The 25,410-nt window shown below is 39.1% G+C and overlaps 1 protein-coding gene across 3 annotated transcripts in view; it reads left to right on the top strand.

The window, feature by feature from the left end:
• The window catches only part of daam2 (dishevelled associated activator of morphogenesis 2), an 80,657-nt gene that overhangs the window by 49,268 nt on the left and 5,979 nt on the right, over nt 1-25,410 (top strand). For 2 of the 3 annotated variants that reach the window (XM_079632336.1, XM_079632335.1), the window contains exons 6-24: nt 3,468-3,801; nt 5,097-5,207; nt 6,768-6,871; nt 7,168-7,234; nt 7,396-7,513; nt 9,161-9,299; nt 11,251-11,309; nt 11,387-11,571; nt 11,791-12,105; nt 13,362-13,469; nt 13,846-13,875; nt 15,442-15,548; nt 16,841-16,925; nt 17,036-17,142; nt 18,261-18,349; nt 22,013-22,181; nt 22,521-22,628; nt 22,740-22,800; nt 23,259-23,390. In XM_079632336.1, the coding sequence (XP_079488462.1) occupies nt 3,468-3,801; nt 5,097-5,207; nt 6,768-6,871; nt 7,168-7,234; nt 7,396-7,513; nt 9,161-9,299; nt 11,251-11,309; nt 11,387-11,571; nt 11,791-12,105; nt 13,362-13,469; nt 13,846-13,875; nt 15,442-15,548; nt 16,841-16,925; nt 17,036-17,142; nt 18,261-18,349; nt 22,013-22,181; nt 22,521-22,628; nt 22,740-22,800; nt 23,259-23,390 (2,428 nt within the window). The remainder of the gene's footprint in view (nt 1-3,467; nt 3,802-5,096; nt 5,208-6,767; nt 6,872-7,167; nt 7,235-7,395; nt 7,514-9,160; nt 9,300-11,250; nt 11,310-11,386; nt 11,572-11,790; nt 12,106-13,361; nt 13,470-13,845; nt 13,876-15,441; nt 15,549-16,840; nt 16,926-17,035; nt 17,143-18,260; nt 18,350-22,012; nt 22,182-22,520; nt 22,629-22,739; nt 22,801-23,258; nt 23,391-25,410) is intronic. The other variant, XM_079632337.1, reaches the window with a different exon arrangement.

The following is a 25,410-nucleotide window of genomic DNA, read 5'->3' as shown; positions in this document are numbered from 1 at the left end:
AATCGCTTTTTAAGACCAGTTAAATCACCCTGAATAGCTTTAACCTTTTAAACAACCAGATCTAGTGTTTCATGTGACATCTTTCCATTCGAAGAGTTTAAAAAATAGGGAGAACACATGTGCTAGAAGCTTCAGCAGTCAAGGGGTCCCAGGCTCCGGTGACACACCTGGACCATGTTTCCAAACCGCTTGTGTGTGTATATATGAGACCCTGGATCACAAAACCAATCACGAGTCGCACGGGTATATTTGTGGCAACAGCCAACAATACATTGTATGGGTCAAAATTATAGATTTTTCTTTTATGCCAAAAATCATTAGGGGATTACAGTTTGTTCCAACTGCTTACACACTAAATCTTTTCATGTCACACGATTTTTTAAACTTCTCACTCAAAGTACAAAACTACACACCAAAGCTATTTCTCAGCCTTTGACTCCGTTTTCAATTGCATAAAACCCTTTTTTCAAAACACCACACACAATTCTCGACCTAACACACAAAAATTGTGTTTACGGTATATCCAAAAATGTACTATTATGAAAGAAGTGTTGCCATTTGATGCAAATGCTTCATTCTGACATGTGTTTATGGCATTATGAATGCAGTGTTACATTTTGAAGGAGATGTGAGGCATTTTGAATTTTGTATGTGCAGTTTTGGGAATTGTGTATATAGTTTTGAAAAAGGTGACATAGTTTAGAAAACGGTGTAAGCAGTTTGAAAAAAAATGTAAGTAAAGATCATGTTCCATGAAGATTTTTTGTAAATTTCCTACCATAAATATCTTAAACATTTATTTTTGTGAGTGAATGCAGCACAATCGTGAACATAAATGCACAACTCTAAAGGAGATTTTCTCAATGTTTCGATTTTTTGCACCCTCAGATTCTAGATGTTCAAATAGTTGTATCTCGGCCAAATATTGTCCTATCCTAACAAACCGCACATCAATGGAAAGCTTATTATTCAGCTTTCAGATGATGTATAAATCTCAATTTCCAAAAAATGACCCATGTGACTGGTTTTGTGGTAAGGGTCACATTTGATGTGTAGTGTCCCAGTTTAATTGTAACTTTCTACAACCTAAAATATGTTTGTTTGTTTTTTAAAAGACCATAAAAGGCATCTATTGTGGCTTGCAAGTGTTGATGAAACCCGTGGAAGCAGTAAGTCCTGCTTCGCTGGCATCTTCACCTTCACAGCAGAAGAAAAAGCCAATGATGACAAGGTCATGAGACTGTGTTTAGGGGGTTATAATGTGATTATCAGATGTGGGACTGGAACCAGCTCTATAAGGAATCCAAAAACAGCATCTCGGTAAACAAACATGTTTTTTTTTTCTTTTTTAGGCAAAGATACTGTTCCACAAAAGTTGAACAAAAGTTGAAATCATCAGAACAGATCACACTTCTTAAGACTTAGCGCCCAAACTTTTTTATGTAAGCAGCCTTGCTTGCCACCATGGATGTATAATTCAAAACCTGTTCCGGAATGTGAGTTTCTTGGCTGAATAGGAGTTTCAGTTCAGAAGAGAATACTTTCCACAGTGGAATAATATAAATAAAAGTTCATATGAAATTTAAAACTAGAATCATGAAAAGAAAGAACAAAGAAACGGCAATGGCATCATCAGGTTTTTCATTATGCGTAAATAATGAAAGCGTGCTTTTGTGCTTGAATGAGATCTGAGAGAATCACATTAACAGATTCATGTAAATCCAAACATCACGTCTGACTGTGGGGAGCCGTACTGTACATTTCAAATGAAAGTAGTACTCTTAAAGTAGTAGCAGTTCTGTGGTGCAGTAGTTGAATCAGATCATAATACCATGGTACTACTAAATAAATAGCATATTCGTACTGTATACCGTGCTTATTACTTAGTACTCCAAGGGATTTAGAATACAAAAAACAAACATAGAAGTACATTGGTTCTGGAATAAGGTGACATATAGGTGGCATGTTTATGACAAGCTCCTATATACAGTACTGTAAGCTGGAGTATCAAAATACTGCTAGACCATGAAACGGTCCATGAACACTTAGCATAGATTTGATGTTGAAATTAGATAAGGGGGTAATCCAGGCAGTAGAAGTGAGGAGAAGCCAAACAACCATGGGCCAGCTATGATCTCATGTGTACATCGCTCCCGGAGATTTTCAAGATTACAGGTCGCCCAAAGATCTCTGAGCCATGGCCAGGTGAGCCACGTCTGCTAAGGTTTGATCGCGGTGGCAGGAAATACAGAGCCACAGTAAATGGGATAATAACGGACTGATTTCCTCCAGTTGGAGGGCGATGCATGTTTTTCCGTTGCCAGCGGGTGCTAAGAAATCCATGCTGTGGCTTGAACTTGGCAAGCTTTGTGAAGTCAATGCATCTATTATGATTACAGGAACACTGCTGCCCCTCAACCCCCCTCCATCTCCCTCTGTTGTCAGTATTGTCTTCCATTAGGGCACAACCGTGCTGCACCCTAGTGTTTGGTTAACATGCAATGTGAGTTACCTAAGTTGAGTTGGCAGAAACTATGTTTATAGTAGATAGTGATAGTGGTGATGACATAAAGTCTCTGTAAGGAATAGTTCACCCAAAATTTTTAATTCTGTCATTAATTATTCACCCTCGTGTTGTTTCAAACCTGTAAGACTTTCGTTCATCTTCCAAACACAAATAAAGATCTTTTTGATGAAATCTGAGAGCTTTGTGTCCCTCCATTGACAGCTACACAACTGCCACTTTCAAGCGCCAGAAAGATAATCCATTTGACTCGAAGATGTGATTTCATTAAAAAGATTTTAATTTGTGTTCTGAAGATGAATGAATGAATGACTTATGGGTTTGAAATGACATGAGAGTTTGTAATTAATGACATAATTTTCATTTGTGAGTGAACTATCCGTTTAACCCTTGATCGGCCACTCTTAAGGCGGGGGTAGTGACATGTATGGCCTTAATTAACCTGATTAATGAGTCCTGGGTTTAGCTCAACATGATGAATGTGAAGATGCATGCCCATTCCACACTGAAGGGTTTTCATGGTTGACTTGTTTATTTATGCAGCTGAGTATATACAGAAGCCATCTGGGATTTTTGCCAAGACTTCTGCAGATCAGAATGTTTTCACAAGCGATGCTTTAAAGTCCCTCCTGGTTTTTAGCAAATATGTCCTTGGATCATTTACATCCAAATGGCACTGAATTATATTTATATAATTCTGTGTGTCAATATATGTTATTCTCCTTGGGTAAAAGCCAATGACCATGGGATCTCGAAGGGATTTTCATAGTTTTGGCCCTGTTCTAAAGGCACTGCCCCAACAAACACTAACTTTTTGGTTGGTTTTGTTGGATCAGTGTGTTGTTAATGTTTTTAGGGCTGTGTGGCAATGATAGTTACGTTTCCTAACATTCTAGGCACTGGAAAAAATAACCTCACAAACCCTTGGTGACTCTCCCATCAGGTTTGTGACGCGCTTCATAGAGTTGGATGGCTTGACGTGTCTTCTGAACTTCCTGAGGAGCATGGACTTCGAAACCTCAGAGAGCCGCATACATACCTCCATCATCGGCTGCATCAAAGCCTTGATGAACAACTCCCAGGGCCGAGCCCATGTTCTGGCCCACCCCATGAGCATCAACACCATCTCCCAGAGCCTCCGCCAGGACAACATCAAGACCAAAGTGGCTGTGTTGGAGATCCTGGGCGCTGTTTGCTTAGTGCCTGACGGGCATAAGAAAGTGCTTCAGGCCATGGCACACTACCAGAAGTATGCTGCAGAGAGGACTCGCTTCCAGGTAATGTTGCCTTTACTGAGAGTTTTGTCAGAATCAAAACAGAAATTCCAACGGAAAACAACTGTAATCTTGTTTGGGCAATTTCAGCTCTATAATCTGATTGGATATGTAATATAATTCATGTGTACACATGTGCCCACACATCAGTCAAATTTGTCAAGTGTTGCACCATTCATAGAGTGTTGTCATTGATTGTCATGTTGAATGAGAACTATAAGCCTGCTGTTATGCAAGTGAACTATATTTCTGTGTGGAAGGGTTTGATTATTAAATTATTTAACCATTTTATATCATATTGCTGTTGCTAATATTTTATAGGAGCACTCAAGGTCATGCATTATAGATATTTTCCGACATTCTTACACCGCGTCTTACAGTAACTGGTCAAATCAGTTAATGCTCACCTCTTTTGTGGCTTATTGTTTTATCAACTCTTTCCCCGGCTGGCAACTTTTTCAAAAAACGCTGGCGGAGAAAGAGTTAATACATTTTCTGGGATTTTAATCTCTGTTAAATTGGAAAAATAAGAAATATGAGTGTGTCAAATTGTGGGCAGGATTTAGTGTAGTCTTTGTAGACAATTCAATACTTGGAGGGGGAATTGGGTATTGTCTGCATTTCTTAACATTCCCCATGGGAGACACAGTAATTTTAACCACAAAAAAGAAAAACACACTCCTGGAGGCCTTATCTAATGTAGCTTAAACATATGTAGAGTGATTTGTCTTTACTGTGTTTATTCATGTACAGTGTAGTTGACATGCTTGGGAAAAACAAACGTCTGTGTTTGAAACATTAGCCGGTTAAGCATGGCTGGTTTCTAGTGACCCAACAGCTCTCTGAACACACTTGACACAATAAGCACCATTAGCAGACATTAGAAACCCATTCCAGAGAAACAAAATTCCCACCAGCCATTACCCATTAAATATAAAAGCATAAATCGACCATCCATAAACACCCCAGATGGAAAATAATTAAACAAAATGTAAGATCTTTATTGTTCATCAGTCGGCATTTTCACATGATACATCAGCTTGTCTACGGAAGCAGCATCCTAATCTTAATGGAAACTCATGTGACTTTACACATTACATAGGCAACTTTCACATTACATAGTCACTCACACACATCACACAAAGACTGCTTTTAAGTGCATCTAACATTCACAGTAATGTTTACTCCTAGCTTAGCTTACTAAGCTAACAATGCTATTCTAGAACAGAAAACAAATATTTGGTGAAAAAATCCATTAACTTGTATTTAATTAGATATCTTTGTATTTGTTACTCAAGTCTCTCTTGAACGAGCTGGACAGAAGCTCAGGACGCTACCGGGACGAAGTAAATCTGAAGACAGCCATCATGTCATTCATCAACGCTATGCTGAACGCTGGGGTTGGAGAGGTCAGCAGATAACAGAACAATTTGCATGTTGTTCGTATGTGTGCGTGTGTCTGTATATAATATAATTTTGTAATTGGGACAGTATGGCTATTAATTCCGGCTTAAGGTGTGATAGTCTTTTCTTCCCTATTGTGAGGTACAGTGGTTGGACAATGAAACTGAAACACCTGGTTTTAGACCATAATAATTTATTAGTATGGAGTAGCCTTCTTAGGAATGATAGATACAAGTCCTGCACAGTGGCCAGAGGGATTTTGAGCCATTCCTCTTGCAGAACAGTGGCCAAGTCATTATGGTCCTGTTTACACCTGGTATTAAGATCGGCTCTCAACTGGATGAGGCTAAATACAGGTGTAAATGTTCATGAGCTTACTTCGTCCATTAGATTGAAAGATCTGGAGAAACCCATACATTTACCCGCCCGTAGACCCTCCCCTCGAAGAAATCCGGACAGAAGTGGTTGAAAGCGGACAAAAGAGACGGATTAAATCTCCAGGTGTAAAAGGGAATGTGTGTTTCCTGACTCGCTCATCCAAAACATCTAGCACAAGTAGTTGGCCTTGGGAATGCCATGATATTGCAGCCTAAACCATCACAGATCCCCATGCTTTACTCTGGGCACGCAACAGTCCAGGTGGTAAGCTTCCTTGGGGCTTCTACACACTGTAATTCTCTTGGATGTGGGAAAGAAAATTGTGGAACAATACTTGTTCCACAAATCCACTTTGTCCACAGACCAATATTTCTGCTGAAAACCAATATTTGGCACTGGCACGAATGACCAAAGGTTTGGCTATAGCAACCCGACCATCAATATTGACCTGTGGAGCTTCCAACGAACAGTTTTGGTGAAAACAGAAGAGTCGAGGTGTGCATTTAATTCTGCAGTGTGTTGGGCATCCCTTTCAGACAGCTTCTTCTTTGAGTCGACAGTTGCAGTTGAAATTAGTGAAGATGGGCCGCCAGGCCATGCATATATAGATGAGAATCCTTCAACACTATATTGGCCAGACTTTCAGTGTCATTGTCCAACCCATGTATATCCAGTTCAACAGTTTCTTGAACAAGAAAAATAAAAATAGGGTGGGACTTGATTTTTTCCATTTGAAATTAATTGGATCGTTGTCATTTGCTATTGCTGCAATCTCATATGAGTGAGGCCCTGTCCCAAATGGAAACCTAAGCCCTCGCAATCTTCCTCCGAGTCCACACTTTTTTGACATAACGCCACTTTGACTGTCATGTAGAAGTCGGCCGCAAAGGGCTGAAACCTAAAATGATAATTGGGACACCGTAGTGGCCTTGTGGACTTAACGGACACGCACATGCGGCGGCAAAGTCCACAAGAACGCAACTGCACATAAAGTGTGTGATCTGGGACAGGGCCTGACCGGATGCCCCTGACAGGTTGTCCTGACACATCATCAGAGAACGGGAGATGTTGTTGAAAGAGGGATTGGAAGTTATTATGATTAAATATTACGAGGGCACATGAATTACAAAAAAAGATTTTTGATTTCATGATGACTTTAACATAATTATTCCCTGTTTCTCTCAAAGGACAGTCTAGAGTTTCGCCTTCATCTTAGGTACGAGTTTCTGATGTTAGGAATTCAGCCAGTCATCGAGAAGCTGAGAACACATGATAATGTCACGCTTGACAGGTAAGAACACCAGTTAAAATTGAGCTCATATCCTATCTAACAATCAATATATGCATTCGCCCAGGAGTGTCAAACTCCGATCCTGGAAAGTTTAGTTTCAACCCTGTTCCGGCAAACATACCCGTAGTTTTCGAATAAGTCTGAAGGGTTTGATTAGCTGGATCAGGTGTGATTATTTAATCTAAATTCTGCAGGTCTGTGGCCCTCCAGAAACTGAGTTTGATACCACTGCATTAGCCCATTGTTGCTAATGGAAAGGTCGTGTGTGTGTGTGTGTGTGTGTGTGTGTGTTTCAGACATCTGGACTTCTTCGAAATGGTGCGGAATGAGGATGAGTCAGAACTGGCCAAACGCTTTGACATTGTGAGATCTGTTATTTATATGCACAAGCCTTCTGCCATATTATGTCTTTAACGAGTGCTTATTATGTACAGAACAGCATGCTTTTTATTATTATTTGTTTTCAAGACTCCTGACTTCAATTGTGTTCCAATTGAGAAAATAAATGTATGTTTTGTGTTCAGACACACGTGGACACCAAGAGTGCTGGCCAGATGTTTGAGCTGATCAAGAAGAAATTGAGCCTCACAGATGCCTACCCTCACCTTCTATCTGTCTTACAGCACTGCCTACAAATGCCATGTGAGGACCTGAACTCTTCCACATATTCAAACATACCTTTACCTACACAAGCACACTCCACCATTTAGCTTGTGAGCTCCCTCAGTATTTGCTGTCTACACATGCCATATATGGGTACTTTACTTTTTCTCCACTCTGTGTGTAATCTTGGGTGAAATCTTTAGGTTTCCCTTATTCATGAAGGATAACATTTTGTGCTGTTTTATAGAATTTGACCAAAATTAGGTATATTAGCAAGTCTTGGTGTCTTGTGGCGCTTTTCCACTGCATGGTACGGTACGGTTCGGTACGGCACGGCACGCTTTGGCGCTTTTCCACTGCATGGTACGGTACGGCTCGGTTCGGTACGGCTCACTTATGGCGCATTTCCACTGCATAGTACGGTACGGTACGGCTCACTTCGGCTCGCTTTAAATGGTACCACCTCTGTTGAGGTTCCAAGCGTACCGTACCGATACTAAACGTGACGTGAAAACCCTGCAGATCACTGATTGGTCAGACAGAATCGTCACTTCAGCGTCATTGTATTTGCAACACGACAGGAGACATTAAACCCGCTAGATTTAAATAGCCAGACAACAGCCAACGCAGTAGCAACTGTTTTTAGAGTATTTACTTGACAAAAATCAAAAAAGAAATGGCTGAATCGTGGTCAGTGGACGAGGTGCAGACGTTCCTCTCGTTGATTGCCGCCGGACCTACAAACAGTGTAGGGACAAAGAGGCGACAACTATTAACAATCAGTCCCACCCACTTTGAAACGGTACTAACTGCAGTGGAAAAGCAACCGAGCTAAAGCGAACCGAACCGTGCCGTACCGAGTTGAGTCGTACCACGCAGTGGACAAGCGAAGCGAGCCGAACCGTTCCGCGCCGAGACGAACCGTACCGAGCCGAACCGAGCCGTACCATGCAGTGGAAAAGCGCCATTGGTTGGCAGGTTAGATTGTAGGTTTGGAACAGATCCTATATGTTTGCATTTTTGTATGATTTTTTCTTTATTTAGTTATTACCTCCCTTCCCAGCATTCCACAACAAATTGTTCCACACACACTCACACACACACATACTGCTTGCATATAAATCACTGTCATCCTAAGCTGGTATAAAGCCAGGGTTTCATAATTTCTCTGTTAATTGCTCTGTGTGAAGCTAATTAATTGCCTGGAATTTTAGATGGATGTATAGGAGTATAGATGTATAATTTTTCTAATATTTAACTGCCCCACATAATTGTTAAGTGTAGCTATTAGCTCTATAAACACCTGCTTAAATATAATTATGAATCACATGAAATTATTTGGTAAGCCTATAGTCATTACAATTTATTGCTTGTTCGGTCGAAGAAAAACAAACAAACAAACACACACACACAGAATTCAGTGCCGAAATGATATTGTTAAGGACTTGCCCATAATTAAAATGAAAAAGCAGTACTGTTGTTGTACCATAGTGAAGTGTAATACAGATACTAATACAGTAGTACTTTGATATATGCCATGGTACTGATTTTTGAAAAAAAATCATGTATTCATGTAGGATATCATGATATTTACATGTTCTAAGAATACCATTTAATTACCATGTTACATGTCCAAAAAAACATGTCCACATCCTAAAAACATGTTCTCTTGTAAAATGTTTTCAGATAAACGTAGTGCTGGCAGCATTCAGCAATGGCAACTTTTAGACCGCATCCTTCAGCAAATTGTTCTACAAGATGAGAAGGGAGAAAATCCAGATGTTTCACCCCTGGACAATTTCAACGTTAGGAACATCATTAGAATGTAAGTGCTCAATTCATAACGCTTTCTATTTAAAACACATTGTGCACATGGTTTTAACCATCCAGATGCTCTTTAATAATCCTGATCATGAAAAGTTAATCATAACTTTGAGTTCACTAGTGTGGTGTAATATTTTTGAAGCCAGGAAGCTCGATAAGGTACTGGATCCTCTTTCGATCTTTTGAAGGTCAGTGTTCTCCCTGCTGTATCTCAGTAGGGATACTGAAATGTTTTGTGCTCAATGAACCGAAGCTATGTTTTGGCACACTGCTGCGATCTGATACTGTTAACATACTGGAAGATGATTCACAATGCTGTGAATGCATCATGAAACTGTAAACCAAAATGGAAGTTGGTAACAAACAACTTTAAACCATTGGGACATTTTAAAGGAAGACTACAGTAATCAACACTGGTAAATCTGTCATTAATGTGTGCAATATGTATTGAATTTCCAGCCATCTGCTCACCACAAGTGTCCGACAGTTCTCTGGGCAAAAAAAAAAAGAAGTATTTTCTCTTTGAAACATTTATTACCGAAGTTGTGCTCTCGCCATCTTTCACCCAACTTTCCACACATTTTACTATCACAGGACAAGCATTCTTTGCTCCTTTCTTGGCATCTTTGCTCCTTAGTACCTGTTGGTCCTCAAATTTGCTAGTTATCAAGTTGACTATTTCCACCAGTGCGCCAGAAGAGGTTAAAGCTGACATTGGAAAGAGTAAGAATAAGGAAACCTTGGCTTATGTTAGCCATGCATACTACTAGCAAACATAATTGTATCTTCTCATGCTCACCCATAATGTGTAACTCTTGGGCTATTATGTTTCTTTAACCAGTTTAGGAGCAAGTTGTCCAAAAGAAAAGCTAATTTCCAGTGTTGGCTTGTAGCTAGCAATTTATGGTTATACCCCAACAATGTCAGTCTGCCTACAAAAGAATCAAAATTGTGTTGTTTTTTAGGTCAAAACCTTCTTAAATAAGTAAAGTGCAATAAATCCATTATATGTTGCCGGCTTGTGTGGAAACTGCAACTTTATCATCTTTTCCTAATTTCATGTTAGTCATGTATATCTTTCATTTCTTTGTCCAATACTGGCAGTACATGTGTATGTTTCACTTCTCTCCTTCTGTAGCTATGGAAAGCAGCGCATGTCAAGGTGTCACTTTAGATTTCTTTACTAAATCCTGATCCTCACATAAACCTCCAACAGTATCCACTTACAATAAGATTCACAACCAGACTAAACTAATACCTTTTATATATATATAAATGTTTTTTTTTATTTTTTATGTTTTGTTAAAGAAATCTTCCCCAACTGTACGTCATTGCTTTGGCTTAACAGTGGCTCCTTTGGTTTAAAGACCCCATGAAATGGTTTGACGAACAGTTTTCTTTGGTGTGTTACCATCTGTGTTACAACCAAACTACAAACCACATAGGAAAACCGTACTTGACAGTTTGTACCATGGATGCAACCAATGAAGACAACTTCAAAATGAATCAATTCTAACCACTTGCTTCGTAACCAATTTATGTTTTGGAAAGGAAACTGACGAACCATAATTTGGCACTTCCTATTACTATTGAAAGAAGGTGGTGTATATATAATTAAGGGTAAGGGGACATTCTCATTCTTGAGAGTATTTTAATGGGAAAAATATACACCTCAATGGACAAGAAGATTAATCTGTCTGTTTGATCTGCTTTATGACTACACTTGGATATAGATATCATTAAAGCTAGCAGACATTTATTAAACACAGAAAACTAAAATGTTGCTCTCATGGGGTCTTTAATATTGGCTTCCACTTTTGCTAACACCATTGATAAATAACAAGAAGCAGTTAAAACTGATAAATGGCTGAGGTAAGTGTGGGCAAAATTAATTGTATAACCCTATGCAATTGAGTGCAACATAATGACACTTGTTTGTTTCCCGTCTACAGGCTTGTCAATGAGAATGAAGTCAGACAGTGGCGAGACCAAGCAGAAAAGTTCAGAAAAGGTAAGAAAAGGCAACACTGACTTGCATAGCTGAGCCTGAGTGAACTTATGTAACGATAATGCATGTCTGTTTTTTAGAGCATGTAGAGCTGGTGGCTCGGCTGGAAAGGAAAGAAAGGGAGTGTGAAACCAAGACACAAGAGAAGGAGGATATGATGAAGACACTCAACAAGATGAAGGACAAACTGCAGAAGGAAGGAGTGGAGTTGCGCTCTGCCAGGGAGCAAGTATTAGACCTGTCCTCCCGCATTAGCGACATTTCAGTGAGTTCACCATCTGTTACTTCCTTCTAGTGTGTTGAATGCATTTGTAAGTATAGCGTTGCACATTAACATTAGAACTTCCATGTTGATGTCGCTTCTTGCGTTGTTTAGTTAAAGATGCTTGAGGAGTTGGTTAAGCAGCATGAGTTAGGTGTGATGATTTATACTTTCCAGCAAATGTGTCTAACATTTTATTCAAATGATTTGATTGTCTTTTAGAGTGAAGTTCCTTTTCCTGTTCCTCCTCTGCTCCCTGGGAGTCCAATGGCACCGCCTCCACCACCTATGATGATGGGTGGCTTCCCTCCTCCTCCTCCTCCTCCTCCACCTATTGCTTTCTCCAGCCCCCCACCACCACCTCCTCCACCTCCCCCGGGGGGTCCCCCTCCCCCGCCTGGAGCCCCGCCAATCTTTTCTGGGATTCTGCCTCCACCTGGACCTCCTTCCATTAGTTCCACCACCAGCCTGCAGACAAAGAGCATCCCCCAACCTTCACAACCACTCAAATCCTTTAACTGGTCCAAACTGGGAGAGGTGAGTCAGTCACGAAGCATTTGATTGTTTGCACTATTACCATTCCTCATACTTAGGGTTAATAGTACATAATAGGGGTGTAAACGGTACACAGAAGTCACGGTACGGTACGTACCTCAGTTTTGGGGTCACGGTTCAATATGAGTTCGGTAAACAGTAAAAATCACAGTAAAAATCAACAAATCCCCAATGCTAGGTTTCTTTTCATTTATTTTGAACAGATAGTAGTGCAGATTACAGTTTGTTCCACCTAAAGGCATTTATTCCCCCCTGAGGTAGTTAGTACAGTACACCTTTAGTGTATTAAGCAGTGAACTGAATGCACTCTTGCATAGGTTATATTTTTTTGTAGGGTTGATAAAAAACGAAAGGTATTTGGTCACAATCGGCTACAAAACTTGTGTTATAAAAGTACAAAATAAATAGAATAATGAAAAATAAAACTTGTGCAGAGATTGGTTTTCGTGGCGTGAGAGAGTTCATTAACATGCGGTGACAATGGCGGATGCAGTTCAATATTACTCTTTTTCAAGAAATCACAGAAAGATGAGCGAGAAGGAGAAAAAGAGTCGTCTCAATCTCACGTTTCAATGAGGAGACAGCGGGACCTGCGGCTTCCCTTTTCCAGGACACGCATATTTCGTCACTGGACTGTAGTGAGACTTCCACGACACAAGTCCGCACAATGCCAAAAGATTGTGTCTCATTTAACAGCGGAAACAACCTAAAATACTTTGTCATTTATGGCATGCATTTTGGTCACACAGATAAGAGTAAAACTGTAGGGTCTATTTTTATTTGTGTACACTCACAATAAATACGAAACATTGTGCTTTTGTAAAATAAAGCCGCTTTCTGCCGTCCTGGTTTCCTATCCGTGAAGTTTGTGGAGCGCCTCACAAAATGAATCAAAACTCAAAGCGTATACCGGTAGGCTCTTACGTGCCATCTGAACTCTTGTTTTGGGTTGGTGCGGAGATCGTCTTCTTCTTCTGCTCTTTTTCCTGTTGTAGCGGTTAGCAATCAGCATTGCATTACCGCACCAGCTCCCTTCTGGATTGGAGTGTGGATCGCCTGTGATGACTGTATTCCTCGTCTGACTGTACGCACCGAACCGTGACGTCCATACCGTGACGGTTCGGGACGAATACATGTAGCCTTACACCCCTAATTTAAAATATTTTAAACTTTATTTAAAATAACTGAAATTATCTGAGACTAACACTACTTTGCTGATTATCTTCCTATGTTTGCAGAACAAGATCACTGGTACCATCTGGTATGAGATTGATGACAGAAGGCCCTTTAAGGTTCTTGACCTGAAGGACATTGAGAAGATGTTTTCAGCTTATCAGAGGCAGCAAGTATGCAAGAGTTGTATCTCATATTTATGGAATGATCTTCTGGAATGACAGCTTTTTAAAAGGCTTTACAGCAGTTCTTCTTTGCTGGATGGCGTGTAATAGATGTCTTAGTGCTTTAAGCATGAAGTAGCGTTTTAGTGCATTTAGAGCAGAAATGCTGCAGATATGCTCTCAGGCCGAATATCAACAACATCAAAGAGCGATTTCAAACATAATAATCATGATTTCTTCAATGTTTTGAGAGCCATTCCGAGGCCTGTGAGAATGTTTGCTGTAGTCAGCTCTGGCTGGTTGTTCTGCTGCTTGAGTTGTTAACTTCTGCATGTGTTCCCGATGTTTTTGTTCTTTCTCTGTGGCTGTACCTATGCCTGGCCAGGAGCTGCTCACTAACCAATCCTTCAAGCAGGTGAGTGGTTGCTCCGATTAAACCTACTATACTGCCAGAACCTTTAGCCCAGCACACTGCACACCTTTAAGAGATGTTTACACCTGGTGTTAAGATGCGTTTTGGTCAGTCGGATCACAAGTGAACAACGCTAAATACAGGTGTAAACGGGGTCTAACATTTTTGAGCTTGTCCACTTTCGACCACTTCCAGAGTCAAAAACGCATTCGACCGGATTGCTTTCGTAGTGTAGACGCTCATGTGGTTGAATGCGTTCAAACAGCCACAAAAGACCGTCTACTCTCCGTCTACTGACCTAATTCATAAACATCATGGGAAGCGCGCTAGCCAGACGGGATTTAAACTTTGTCAGCTGAAGACCAAACGTGCCAAGTGCAATGTTCTCTCACCATTCCTGATTTCTAACACACACTCCCAGCGTTCGGCTGGTCTTGCGGCTGTCAGAGCAGAAACGAAAGCTGATTCTCTGTATGTTTTTTCGTTGTCCCCTTGAAGAAATCAGGACAGAAGTGGTTGAAAGTGGACAAAAAAACGGATTTAAACGGGTATGTGTCTCCATCGTCTACTTGTGATTCGATCAACCAAAACGCATCTTAATACCAGGTGTAAAAATGGCCTAAGAGCTCATCGAATTACATGTATCTTTTACATCTATCTTGCCCAGTCGCCAGAGGAAATCTGTATTAATATGACAGTTGGTTGAAAAGTCGGGATTAAAATCTTAAAGGAATAGGGACTTTGATGGCCTCTGATCACTGTATAATTTGGATGTGTGGAAAGAAGCATGACAGTTTGTTTGGAACAACATGAGATCAGAAAATTATTTTTTGATTGAGCTTTTCCTTTAAGTCTTTCAGAGATCTTGCAATAGTAAAATCGTTCTTCTCGAACGCCTAGAGTGAATAATTAGTGCATAATTATGAGAATCAGCTAAACTACTGTGATAGCACAGTGTAATTGGCTAAATGACTGTAATTAGCACACCAAGCTAATTATTGAACAGTATTACACAGATGTAAAAATGTAGATGAGGCATGTTTTGGGAAGAAATTACCTTCCACCCAGCCTGCATTCTTCATGTTACTGCTCGGAGAGAATGGTGTGTTAGAAGTGTGCTTTCTTTGGACCACTGTGGAGTTGCATGACCCGTGTAACCTCATCGAACATTCACAGCACAGGAAACGGTCTGGACCTATAAATAGATGTAAATGTTCTCGCTAAAACAGCCAAGCTTCTTTCAAGCATCTGTGGTTCTTCAGCTGCATGATCATTTCTGACACACTGTTCTGAATACTGGCCTTTTGAGAGACAAATGCAAAGTTACGCATATATTGTGTGTTTTATTCTCACTGTAACCATTGAAATGACGGATTCAGTTTTGAAAGACAAAACATATAATTGTTCATTAAAAACAGCAATGGAATCATTGTCTTGCTTGACGTTTTGTTTTCAATCGTTGATATCTGTTTATTAAAAATTTTCAATCAATAATTATTTTACACATTTCATTATTATAAAGAGGATCCAAACAGCCTTGATGATAGTGGGTTTTCTCCTCTTCTGCAGAAAGAGACGGGATCAATGGATGACCTTTATCTAAGCTCGCGCAAAGTCAAAGAGCTGTCAGTCATCGACGGCCGGAGGGCCCAGAACTGTGTCATCCTGCTTTCCAAGTACGTACTGGTCCCTGAGTCAGCACCATTAGCATTTCATTAATGGATATCCTGGATAACAGATGCTATGCTTATTACACTCTGAAAAGTAATTCAGAGGATCTGTTACCACAACTTGGCTGCCAGTAAGAATTTCTAGGTCTAGTTTCACAGACTGGGTTTAGATTAAGCCAGGATTAGGCTTTAGTTCAATTAGGACATGTATGTAGCTTTTATAAACGTACCTTAGAAAAAAACATTACCGGTGTGAATCTTGCTGCAAAACAATGGCACTGGCATTTAAAGATACTTTCAGTTAAAATGCTCAAACATACATTTTAGTCTGGGACTAGATTTAAGCCTTGTGTGAGAAACCGTGGGACTACAATACAAATTGTTTGAGGAACTTCATTTTTTTTTTTAGAGTAATCAACTTAAAATTGTAACTTTGGGTTTATGTTACCAATTATTAAGTTCTTCTAACTCAATAGTTTGTTAGTTGGACATAATCATTTTTTTTTTAAAGATGCAAACAGTTAATTTGTTTTTGTTGAGCCAACACATTATTTGTATGTTGTAACTTTATAGCAGGGGATAGTGTACTGATATGTTCTGTGACCCATTGCATACCAATTTTTAGACTAGTCTTAGTCGTTTTTGTTAAAACTGGTCATAACTTATTTTAGTTACTACTTCTATCTTTTTTCGGAGACAGATTGCCACTTGGCTAACTGATAGTTGATCAGACCAGTTCTTAAATTCATTATAAATTCAATATTGACAATTCTTAATGGAATACTGGATTGGTGTTTATTATAAATGATTTATTCGTGAACATCATGTTTTTTGTTGTTGTTGTTTTTTGTTTCAATTAACGTACCCTCATAATCTTACTTCAAAAAAAGAATGTACGTAGCCAAAACCAGGAGTTGATTTAAAATTTTTTTTTTAAAGCTTATTGACTTGAACATTTAACTACTTTTTTTCTGCAAAGACATTCAGTGCTTTTCTTTGAGCTTAAAGAAAAAAAACATGTGAGTTTTGAAAACAGAAAATTGTGCCAGTGCAATGGAGAAACAAGCTAGCTAATGCAATTCATAATGACTTAATGAGGCCAGGAATAGATTGATCGTGTTCTGTGATGTGGACAGATTTATATTGATCACAACTAAGGGGAGAGAAGATTGATTGTACATTGATTGTTAGGCCATACCATAGGATGATTTGACATACTATTGGTGTTTTTACTTTCTTAACAACATGTTAAATATTAACAATTTACAGAATTAAGAAAGCCCTTTCTGTTCATACAGGTTAAAAATGAGCAATGAAGAGATAAAAAGAGCCATTCTAGAGATGGATGAGAGGGAGGAGCTGGCTAAAGACATGTTAGAACAGGTGAGTGCTTTGTTGGATTCGTCATTAAAAAAAGTACTATGTTTTTGATTAGTACATTTAATGCTTATGCGTAAACACTCTGTATGTGTAAATGTATTGTACATGCACAGCTGCTGAAGTTTATTCCTGAGAAAAGTGATATTGACCTTCTGGAGGAACACAAACATGAGCTTGAGCGAATGGCCCGGGCCGACCGCTTCCTGTTCGAGATGAGCAGGTACTGCTAAACGATTGAAGCTTAGATGATAAATGAGCACAATGATGCATGATTAATAATAATAATAATAATAATAATAATAATACAAATGAAAGTTATTTATCAGAAGATGTATTATTGCATAAATGACAAAGCAGGCAACAACCCAAGTTTAGGAGTGATTTTTGGTTGATTTTGTGATTTATTTATTTTCTTTAGTGATTTTTTTTTCCAGCATATTTTTTACCTCCAAAGAAACAGGCCACTATAAAAATCTGTGGTGTCTAGAATTACCCAAATTCTCTGTTCAATCTCACATCACATCATACCATGGGAGATCCATCATTTATCAGAAAATCTATGCAACATGCAAATCCAGAAAAGATGAACAAGGCCACACACACATACTTTATGCAAGTACATGAACGCAGCCATGATTGAACAGCATGTGTACTTCTATAAACGACATTGACTTTGCAAAGCAACAACCTGCAAAGTCGTATATGTTTGCTACATAAGTTAAGGTAACTTGGACTTACATATACTTAGTACATACATGTTTGTTGTTGTTTTTTTAAATATAATGTGTTCACGATTTTTTTTTGTCATGACATTCTTTCCCTGCCCTTGACGAATTTTTGGGCAATCCATGTTTTCACTATTATACGGTAGGGAACAAGTACAAAAAAATAGTAAGGAATCTTAAGGAAACGCAGGCAAACAAGCAGCAAAAACAAGTGATAGAAGCATTGCTTATGCACATGTAAAATAATGCGATCATCAAACATTAAACGGCATATAATATACAGCATATATGGAGCTTTTTTAAAATGGCGAGTAAAGAGTTAAGAACCTCAGCCCACCACCACCTCCATATCTCCTCACTGTAATGTGGACACAAATCCAAGTCTCATTACCGTAATGCAAAAACACAAGCTATATTATATAATAATATTTAAGCATTATTTTTTAAACTTGACCTTTAATGTAATAAAAATGCCATTGATAATAATGGGAATTACTGGAGGAAAAAAACAATCAACATTTTTTTGTTTCCATTTTGGGAAGAAATGTGACCCTGTATGGGATTCACCCCAGTGGCTGAAGCTGAATGATTTTGACTATTTTCTCTCCACCAGAATCGAGCACTATCAACAGAGGCTCCAGTCTCTTTTCTTCAAAAAGAAGTTTGCCGAGCGTCTAGCGGAGACGAAGCCCAAGGTTGAAGGTTGGTAGGTTTAGTGTGATACCACTGGAGGAGTTTCTTTGCACATTAACGCAGACTCACATTCAAGGGATAGAGGCCAGAAACTGTCCTGTAAATATGGGAGAAGTGAATATGAGAGCATGAGTCAGGTCTGGTGTGTTTGTGAGTGTGTGTGTGTGTGGCTCTTCTACTTGAATTTATCTCCAGTTCAAATAAAGAGCAGTGTTTCCACGGAGGCTGTTTTGGAAAGCTGGCACATGTTGAGAGGGGAGAGTCGTTCTCATAAACACTGCTTTTTTTCTTCAAAGAGTTTCAAGCTTTTCATGAAAGAGTCGTGGCGTGCATGTGCGTACAAAGTACTTTGGATGAACATAAGCCAGCCCAAATTCTGGTTCAAGACCTCTCTCTTTTAGCTATCCTTAAAGTGACAGTTCACCCCAAAACAAATGTATCGTCCTCATTTAATCGCCCTCATGTCATTCTCTGTGGAACACAGGAGATGTTTTAAAGGATGTTCACACTTTCCATATTGTGATACACAGCCATACAATAGCTTTGTGTGAGAAACAGAACGAAATTTAAATCTAATTGATATTTACTGAAAAGATCACTTAACATATTGGTTATCCTCAAATGTATCAGTACACACACTCACATCTAATATTGACAACTAATAACTTTAACTCATACTGGTTTACACAACCTGAAGTGAAAAAAGCATAAAGATAAAGGATGCTAAAATGCCATAGTTTCCCTGACTTGACAATATCTGCCGTGTCTACAAAACACAAGCAACAAGACTAAGCTGATAGCGGTGTCTAATAAAGTTTCACAGGGCAGAGAGTTTGGGCAGCATCCACACAGACAAAACAAGTCAACCTCTCTGGCCCAAACTTGCACATTAAAATGTGTCAACAGGAAGGCATTTTGAATGTTTTAACATCCAGGCAAAGGAAGTCTAACTTTGGCTAAGATCCTCCGGGAAATCTTTTTTTTTTCTTCTTTTTTTTTGTGGGAAACTGGCGGCGGGAAAATTGTGGACAAGCGTCAAATTTGCATGCTCTTTCTTGTTGCCGCTGGAGCGACTGCTGTTATGCAGGTCTATGATGGGAATTGTGAGGCAAAACTGGAGTTGAGACTAGTTCACACACTCACAAAAACATAGTGAGACTAAACATCAGTTTAGGACCAGTATGGTTCAATAATTTCACACTGGGCTGCATATGGATTCAGTTGTGTAAACCAGAACTGAGAAAGAGTTAGATTTCTTTCAAAAACTTCTTTGTTGATCCATTTTGACATTACTTTGGGTTCTGAACTTGTATAATGAATCACATTGTACAAGACTTTCTAATTATACACAAATCATCTGAGCTTTCATGTCATTATTTCATAATTTAGAAATAAAAGGCATTTTTCCAAGCCTGATTTTAGCCTCTGCTTTGAACGCTCTGATTTAAGGGGCGTGTCTGTGTGAGATTGTAAACGCCCACTGCTGTGATTGGCTGACATGTTTGCATATGAAATAGCTAGTATTATATGTGGAACTCTCTCTAAAACTTTTACTACGTTTTTACCATTGCAGCTATCGAGAATTCTGAAACATATTGATCATAATGATCTATTCCCATCACATGAAAGGTTGCAGTGATGAGCATTAAGCAGATCGCGTTGATCGCGTATATGAAAAGATCTTATCATTGCAACGAATGCTTTCACCAAATAACAATGCAAACACAATGTAAATACAGTAAAAGCTTTGTTGTACATTGTAACAGCGTCATTGATTTTTATGATTGATTTCAACGAGTTTTGGCAAGTGTCCAGATAAACTTGCACTGTTTGATTGACAGCTTGGGCGATTGGAAAGGGAGCGTTCTTTGATCGCTTTCTTTAAATAATTTAATCACAGTTTAAATAAGATTATTTTCATCCTACTAAGAGAAACGACGTGAAGTTGATTTAGTCACTGGCTTGATTTACTGAATCAAGTTGATTTACTGATGCATAAACAGTATTGAATGATTTTGAGAGATAATCTGTCTGAATTTGAATTATTACATCAGAAATCACAGATCAGGCATTAGAATAGACATGACTAGCCTACTTACATGTTTGTGGCGTTGCTGGCATGTCAATATCGTAAAAGTCTGTTTGCAAAGCCTGCACCGAAATGTACAGAATAATCCACAGTGAAATAGCCCTACACCGAATACAAACAGTGCACTGCTGAGACATTCACATTGTTGGGGAAAAAACCCCACTATCCTAGCATTATGATAGTTTGGAAGGTAATGGTGTTGATCCTGTGTCGATCTTTTCTTGTTCTCATGTCACAGTTCACTAACGCTCCAGTGGGCGGGGCCAAAGACGCGGTGATGTAGACGTAGGCGTTGAAATTCTTCTGCAAAGGCGGTCTACAGCTGCCACGTGACGTCACAAGTCTCCACTTTTTAGATCCTGCTGTTTGCTGGCCAAGCAGTTTTTGGAATAAAGTTTTGAGTTCTGAAACTTACAGGGTATATTTATAGTATAACAAACTCTTAACTGTCAAAGGATCAAGGAACATTTGAATTCTCAATCTATAAACCCTTTAATAACTCAAAGGTACAATGTGTAGGAATTTCTCCAATCTAGCGGTGAAATTGTATTTTGCATTCAAACGAATAGTGTTCTCTAGCGCCTCGCTTTTTCAAATGCGAGTTGCAACTACGGTAGCCGTTATGTACCAAGAAGCTATGACAACATGTCTTCCACTTCATCGAGTTTAACTATACATGGTCTACTGTTGTGCTGCCTATATAATGAATTACACAACCAAGAAAGGAAAAAAAGCTTGTAATTTAGACCGTAACATTGACTTACCTGTCAAAAAGAAAGCAGGCAACTTCAGCGTCCCTTTCAAAGTCTTTCTCCTTCATTAGCTATTTCCACCTGGGAAAAGCTATCCCCATATTTACCCTCGGTTTTTGAAGTCGCCGGTCACGTTTCCTTTAAAATACACTTTTTTGCTTTTTTGGCGACAAGGATTCCTTCTCCTGTGGCCCGGCATATGTATGAAGTACCGTGCAGTGCAGCCTTTCAATTTGCCGGGGCTTTGACAAGCGTGCGCCTCTCACTGATCTCCTTGTCCGTTTCAGTCACGTGACGCTGGCTCTGAACGAAAACGCGTTGAGGTAGCTAGTGCTTTTTGTCCCTCTCTGCTATTATAGTTTTTCAAGATGGCGGAACGACATGGAAGCCTCTATGGACTTACCTGTCCCATGTAAATAAAGATAAGAAATTCTTCGCTTACGAGGATAAGTCAGATCATTGGCACAGGTAATTCTACACCAATGAGGACATATTTATGAATAAAGACATTGATTTTAGCTATTAAAATACTTAAAAACTACACAGTGTACCTTTAAAGGAATACTTCACCCAAAAAATTCTATTCTGTGATCATTTATTTGTCCTCGTGTCATTCCAAACTCGTATAGCTTACTCTCTTCTGTGGAACACAAAAGAAGATATTTTATGAAAATGTCAGAAACCAAACAGTTGATTGTCCCAAGTCAATGTGTGACTTGTCAATTGTCCCATCAACTGTTTGGTTACCCATATTCTTGTGTTCAGCAATATGTTTCAGTAATATGTAGACATCAGTTACATTTTTGATACATTTCCTCATTTCTTTTCTAGCTATTCTGTGTGCGTCGCGTGAGGTGATGAGAAGCAAGCGTCTGACGCAGGTTCTGGAAGTGGTTTTGGCATTTGGGAACTTCATGAACAAAGGACAGAGGGGCAACGCATATGGTTTCAAAGTGTCCAGCCTCAACAAGATCGTGGACACAAAGTCAAGTATAGACAGGTCAGAGGTCAATGAAGAGGTTTTTGTTCGACTCTTTCAATCAAAGCATCTTTTGGCCTTTTCACTGCTACCTTTGACAATTAATTTTACTGAACTGAATTCACTCAATGAATTGTCAAAAAAATGTAGTCCTCACATGAGGCATTATATCTGTTTTTTTTTTTCTTGTTCTGTTTTGTAATACAATGTTTATTGAATTTCTGTTTTCAAATAAGTTTGATAGAATAAATTGCTTTAAGAAGATTTGAAGTGAATCTATTAATAACACTGGAATATTTGTTTCTTATTTTATTGCTTTAATCTTGACATAAATCATTATTCTATTTGCATTTTCAACAGGAACATCACCATGTTGCATTACCTGATCATGATCTTTGAGAAGAATTACCCTGACATCCTCAATATACAACAGGACTTGTTCAGTGTACCAGAAGCTGCCAAAGTCAAGTGAGTCCCACCTTGCATATGTACTCACTGTTATCATTATATTGTTTGTGGTGTGCTTAGGCTTTTTGTGGATCAGTGTATGGTTCGAGACTTACTGTTACTTTCCCACAGTCTGGCTGAGCTGGAGAAGGAAGTGTTCAGCATCAGGAACGGCCTTAAAGCTCTGGAGGCGGTGAGGCATCAATCATTTATTACTGTGAACAGTTAAAAACGTTCTCATCAGAGACACCCCTCAAACATAGCTGACATACTCTTTATTTAATATTTTATTATTAGCTACCTAATGTTTTTCTGCTAGCGAAGAATCATGGTAAAATATGATGCTCAAAACTAGTGGTTGACTGATATTGATTTTTTTGATTGCCGAAATCTCAGAGAGCAGAGTGGCCGATATAAAGCATATTTATCATTTATATTTATTTTACTTCATATTTAATAAACTAAAGATAAATAATTTGAAAATGAATTAAAATATACATTTGTAAAATAAACAGTCAATGAAAAAAATATTGCCTACTGAATAAGTAGGTTTATCAGTTTATTAGTAAAAAAAATATTCTGTAGTAAAATGTATTTAGGAAGAGCAATAAATGAAAAAGATATATATAATAATTGTTCTGTTTACATCAGGAGTTACGATACCAGCAGAGCCAAGCATGTGATCGAGGAGACAAGTTTGTCCCAGTGGTCAGTGACTTCATCACAGTGGCTAGCTTCAGCTTCTCTGAACTCGAGGAACTACTCAATGAAGCCAAAGATAAGGTAACATCTTCTCTTAATAATTCAGTCTCAATAACCTCCAACCTTAAATATCCAACCTAATAATGCTTTTCCTCATCTCCATTCCAAAAGAAAGGGATTCATTTTAGCCAGATACAATCGCACAAAAGAGTTCCTTGGCAGAGAGAGCGAGAAAACAAAAGGCTTGGATTTTCCTTCAGTGCCTAGGGCTGAACATGTTTTCTCCAACATGAGCTCAGAGTTATTGTTGAGGGCAGAACAGGGTCTTTGAGTGGGTCGCAGGAGAGGATTGTAGAGTGCAGCTTGGCGTTTTCAGGATGAAACCTTCCCAACCCCCTTCTCCATCGTTTCGAGCCCTGCCAACCCTGTGCATGGACCGGGGCCTGATATCTTAGAAGGATGAAGGAACAGGGAGTGAGAGAGAAAGAAAGAAAAAGACAGAGAGAAAAGAGAAGGCTTTGTATACTCGTCCTGGCTCGGCATGATGACTTAAACATCCCGGGGAATCCCGGCAGCCGGTCCTAAATTTCTCAGGGCTTTTTCTCCAGGGGTTTGAGGAGATTTATTTCTTTTGAAATGTGGCTTGGTCTTAACCCCACCCCCACTATGGTATGTCCCCAACTCTCAAGTACATGAAAGAGAAGCATTCTGACAGCCATTGGGAACGCTTTGGAGATGTGTGCATGTGAGTGTGTCAGCCATCTATTTTTTGGTGGTGGAAAGTGTGAGTAGGGATTTGTTTTGGTCACTGGGCAAGACTGACTTCCGAACTCCATTCCCCCATAACTGAACCGTCACTTTAACCCTTTCCACCATTTTCCAAGTTATTTATTTAGTAATGCCATAAACGTTTGGAGAGACTTCATGAGAAATGGCTGACGCTGAAGCTCTATGAGCTGTGAGGACACAAAGGCCTCCCTGTGCTTTCCAGACAGATCTACCTCTTCCTGCTTCCCTCCAAGGGTCAGAATTCAGTCTCCTGTAAGAAATCCTGTCCCCTGAGGTGGGTTAAAATTAACACAAACTCTATGACTGAGAACAAGGGAGGAGTATTGTCAACACTAAGATGCTGAAGATCTCTGCACTGATAACTTGTGCAGGAGTTGTTGGGACTATCACCACCTGAAGCTTGAAATGTACAGTACATGCAGTTATTAATACAAGTTTCTTTCCATAGTCTGCAGATCGACAGCTAAATGGTGTGGTGTGACTTAATGGTTAAAGCTCAGTGGTGGAAACCAGAATTATTGATTCAGTTTCACGATTAAGTTAAGTCGACACATTTATTTATATATTGCTTTATACAAAACAGATTGTTTTAAAGCAGGTGTTAATGTTGTAAAATTAATAAATTATGAAACAAATTAAATTTCAGTCGTAAAGCAGCTCTAATAGAGTAATTCATTCTGCTCAGTTCTGTTGTCAATTCAGATCAAAAACAGTCAGTTGCTAAAAGTGGCTCTGCGGAAGTCAACAGTGTCATTATTCAGCTCTATTCAGTTAAATTGTGATTCAATTCAGTTTAATAACAGTCAGTGTTGCGAAGTTAGTGTCATTATCCAGCTCAGAGGAGTTGAGCTGAGGAGACGGAGACAAAGACCTTGGCCAGAATCACAATGAGAGAGATGACAGTTAGAACTGAGATAAATGAGTTCCCCATGGAAAATCTACTGTGGATGAAGGCTTGGTATATACTCTCTTGGCAGACAGATCTTCAAATGGCTTTTGGAGCAAGGGTCTTTGACACCTTGATATGCCAAACCACACTAAAAGTGGATAGCCTTTTTGGGTATGTACATTTTGTTCTCTACAAAAGTTCAGCCACATCATCTCTGTGCAATTCAATTATGTAGCTCAGGCAGTAACTTATTAAGTCAAGATCGAACCAGCTTTGGAATGTTTGCTCCAAAACTCTAAAGCGTACTAATGACTGCTGTATCAGTTCTGAACAATCATTGCAAGCGTATGGCCCAATGCAATGATTTAAGACATTTCTGGGCACTCACAGTGAACAGGATTTATCTCCCTGTCTTGGCATCCA

Source organism: Phoxinus phoxinus (assembly GCF_949152265.1).
Source record: "Phoxinus phoxinus genome assembly, chromosome: 13".
NCBI lineage: Eukaryota > Metazoa > Chordata > Actinopteri > Cypriniformes > Leuciscidae > Phoxinus > Phoxinus phoxinus.
The sequence above is the reverse complement of the archived record's forward strand: the minus strand, read 5'-3'. Positions and strand labels throughout refer to the sequence as shown.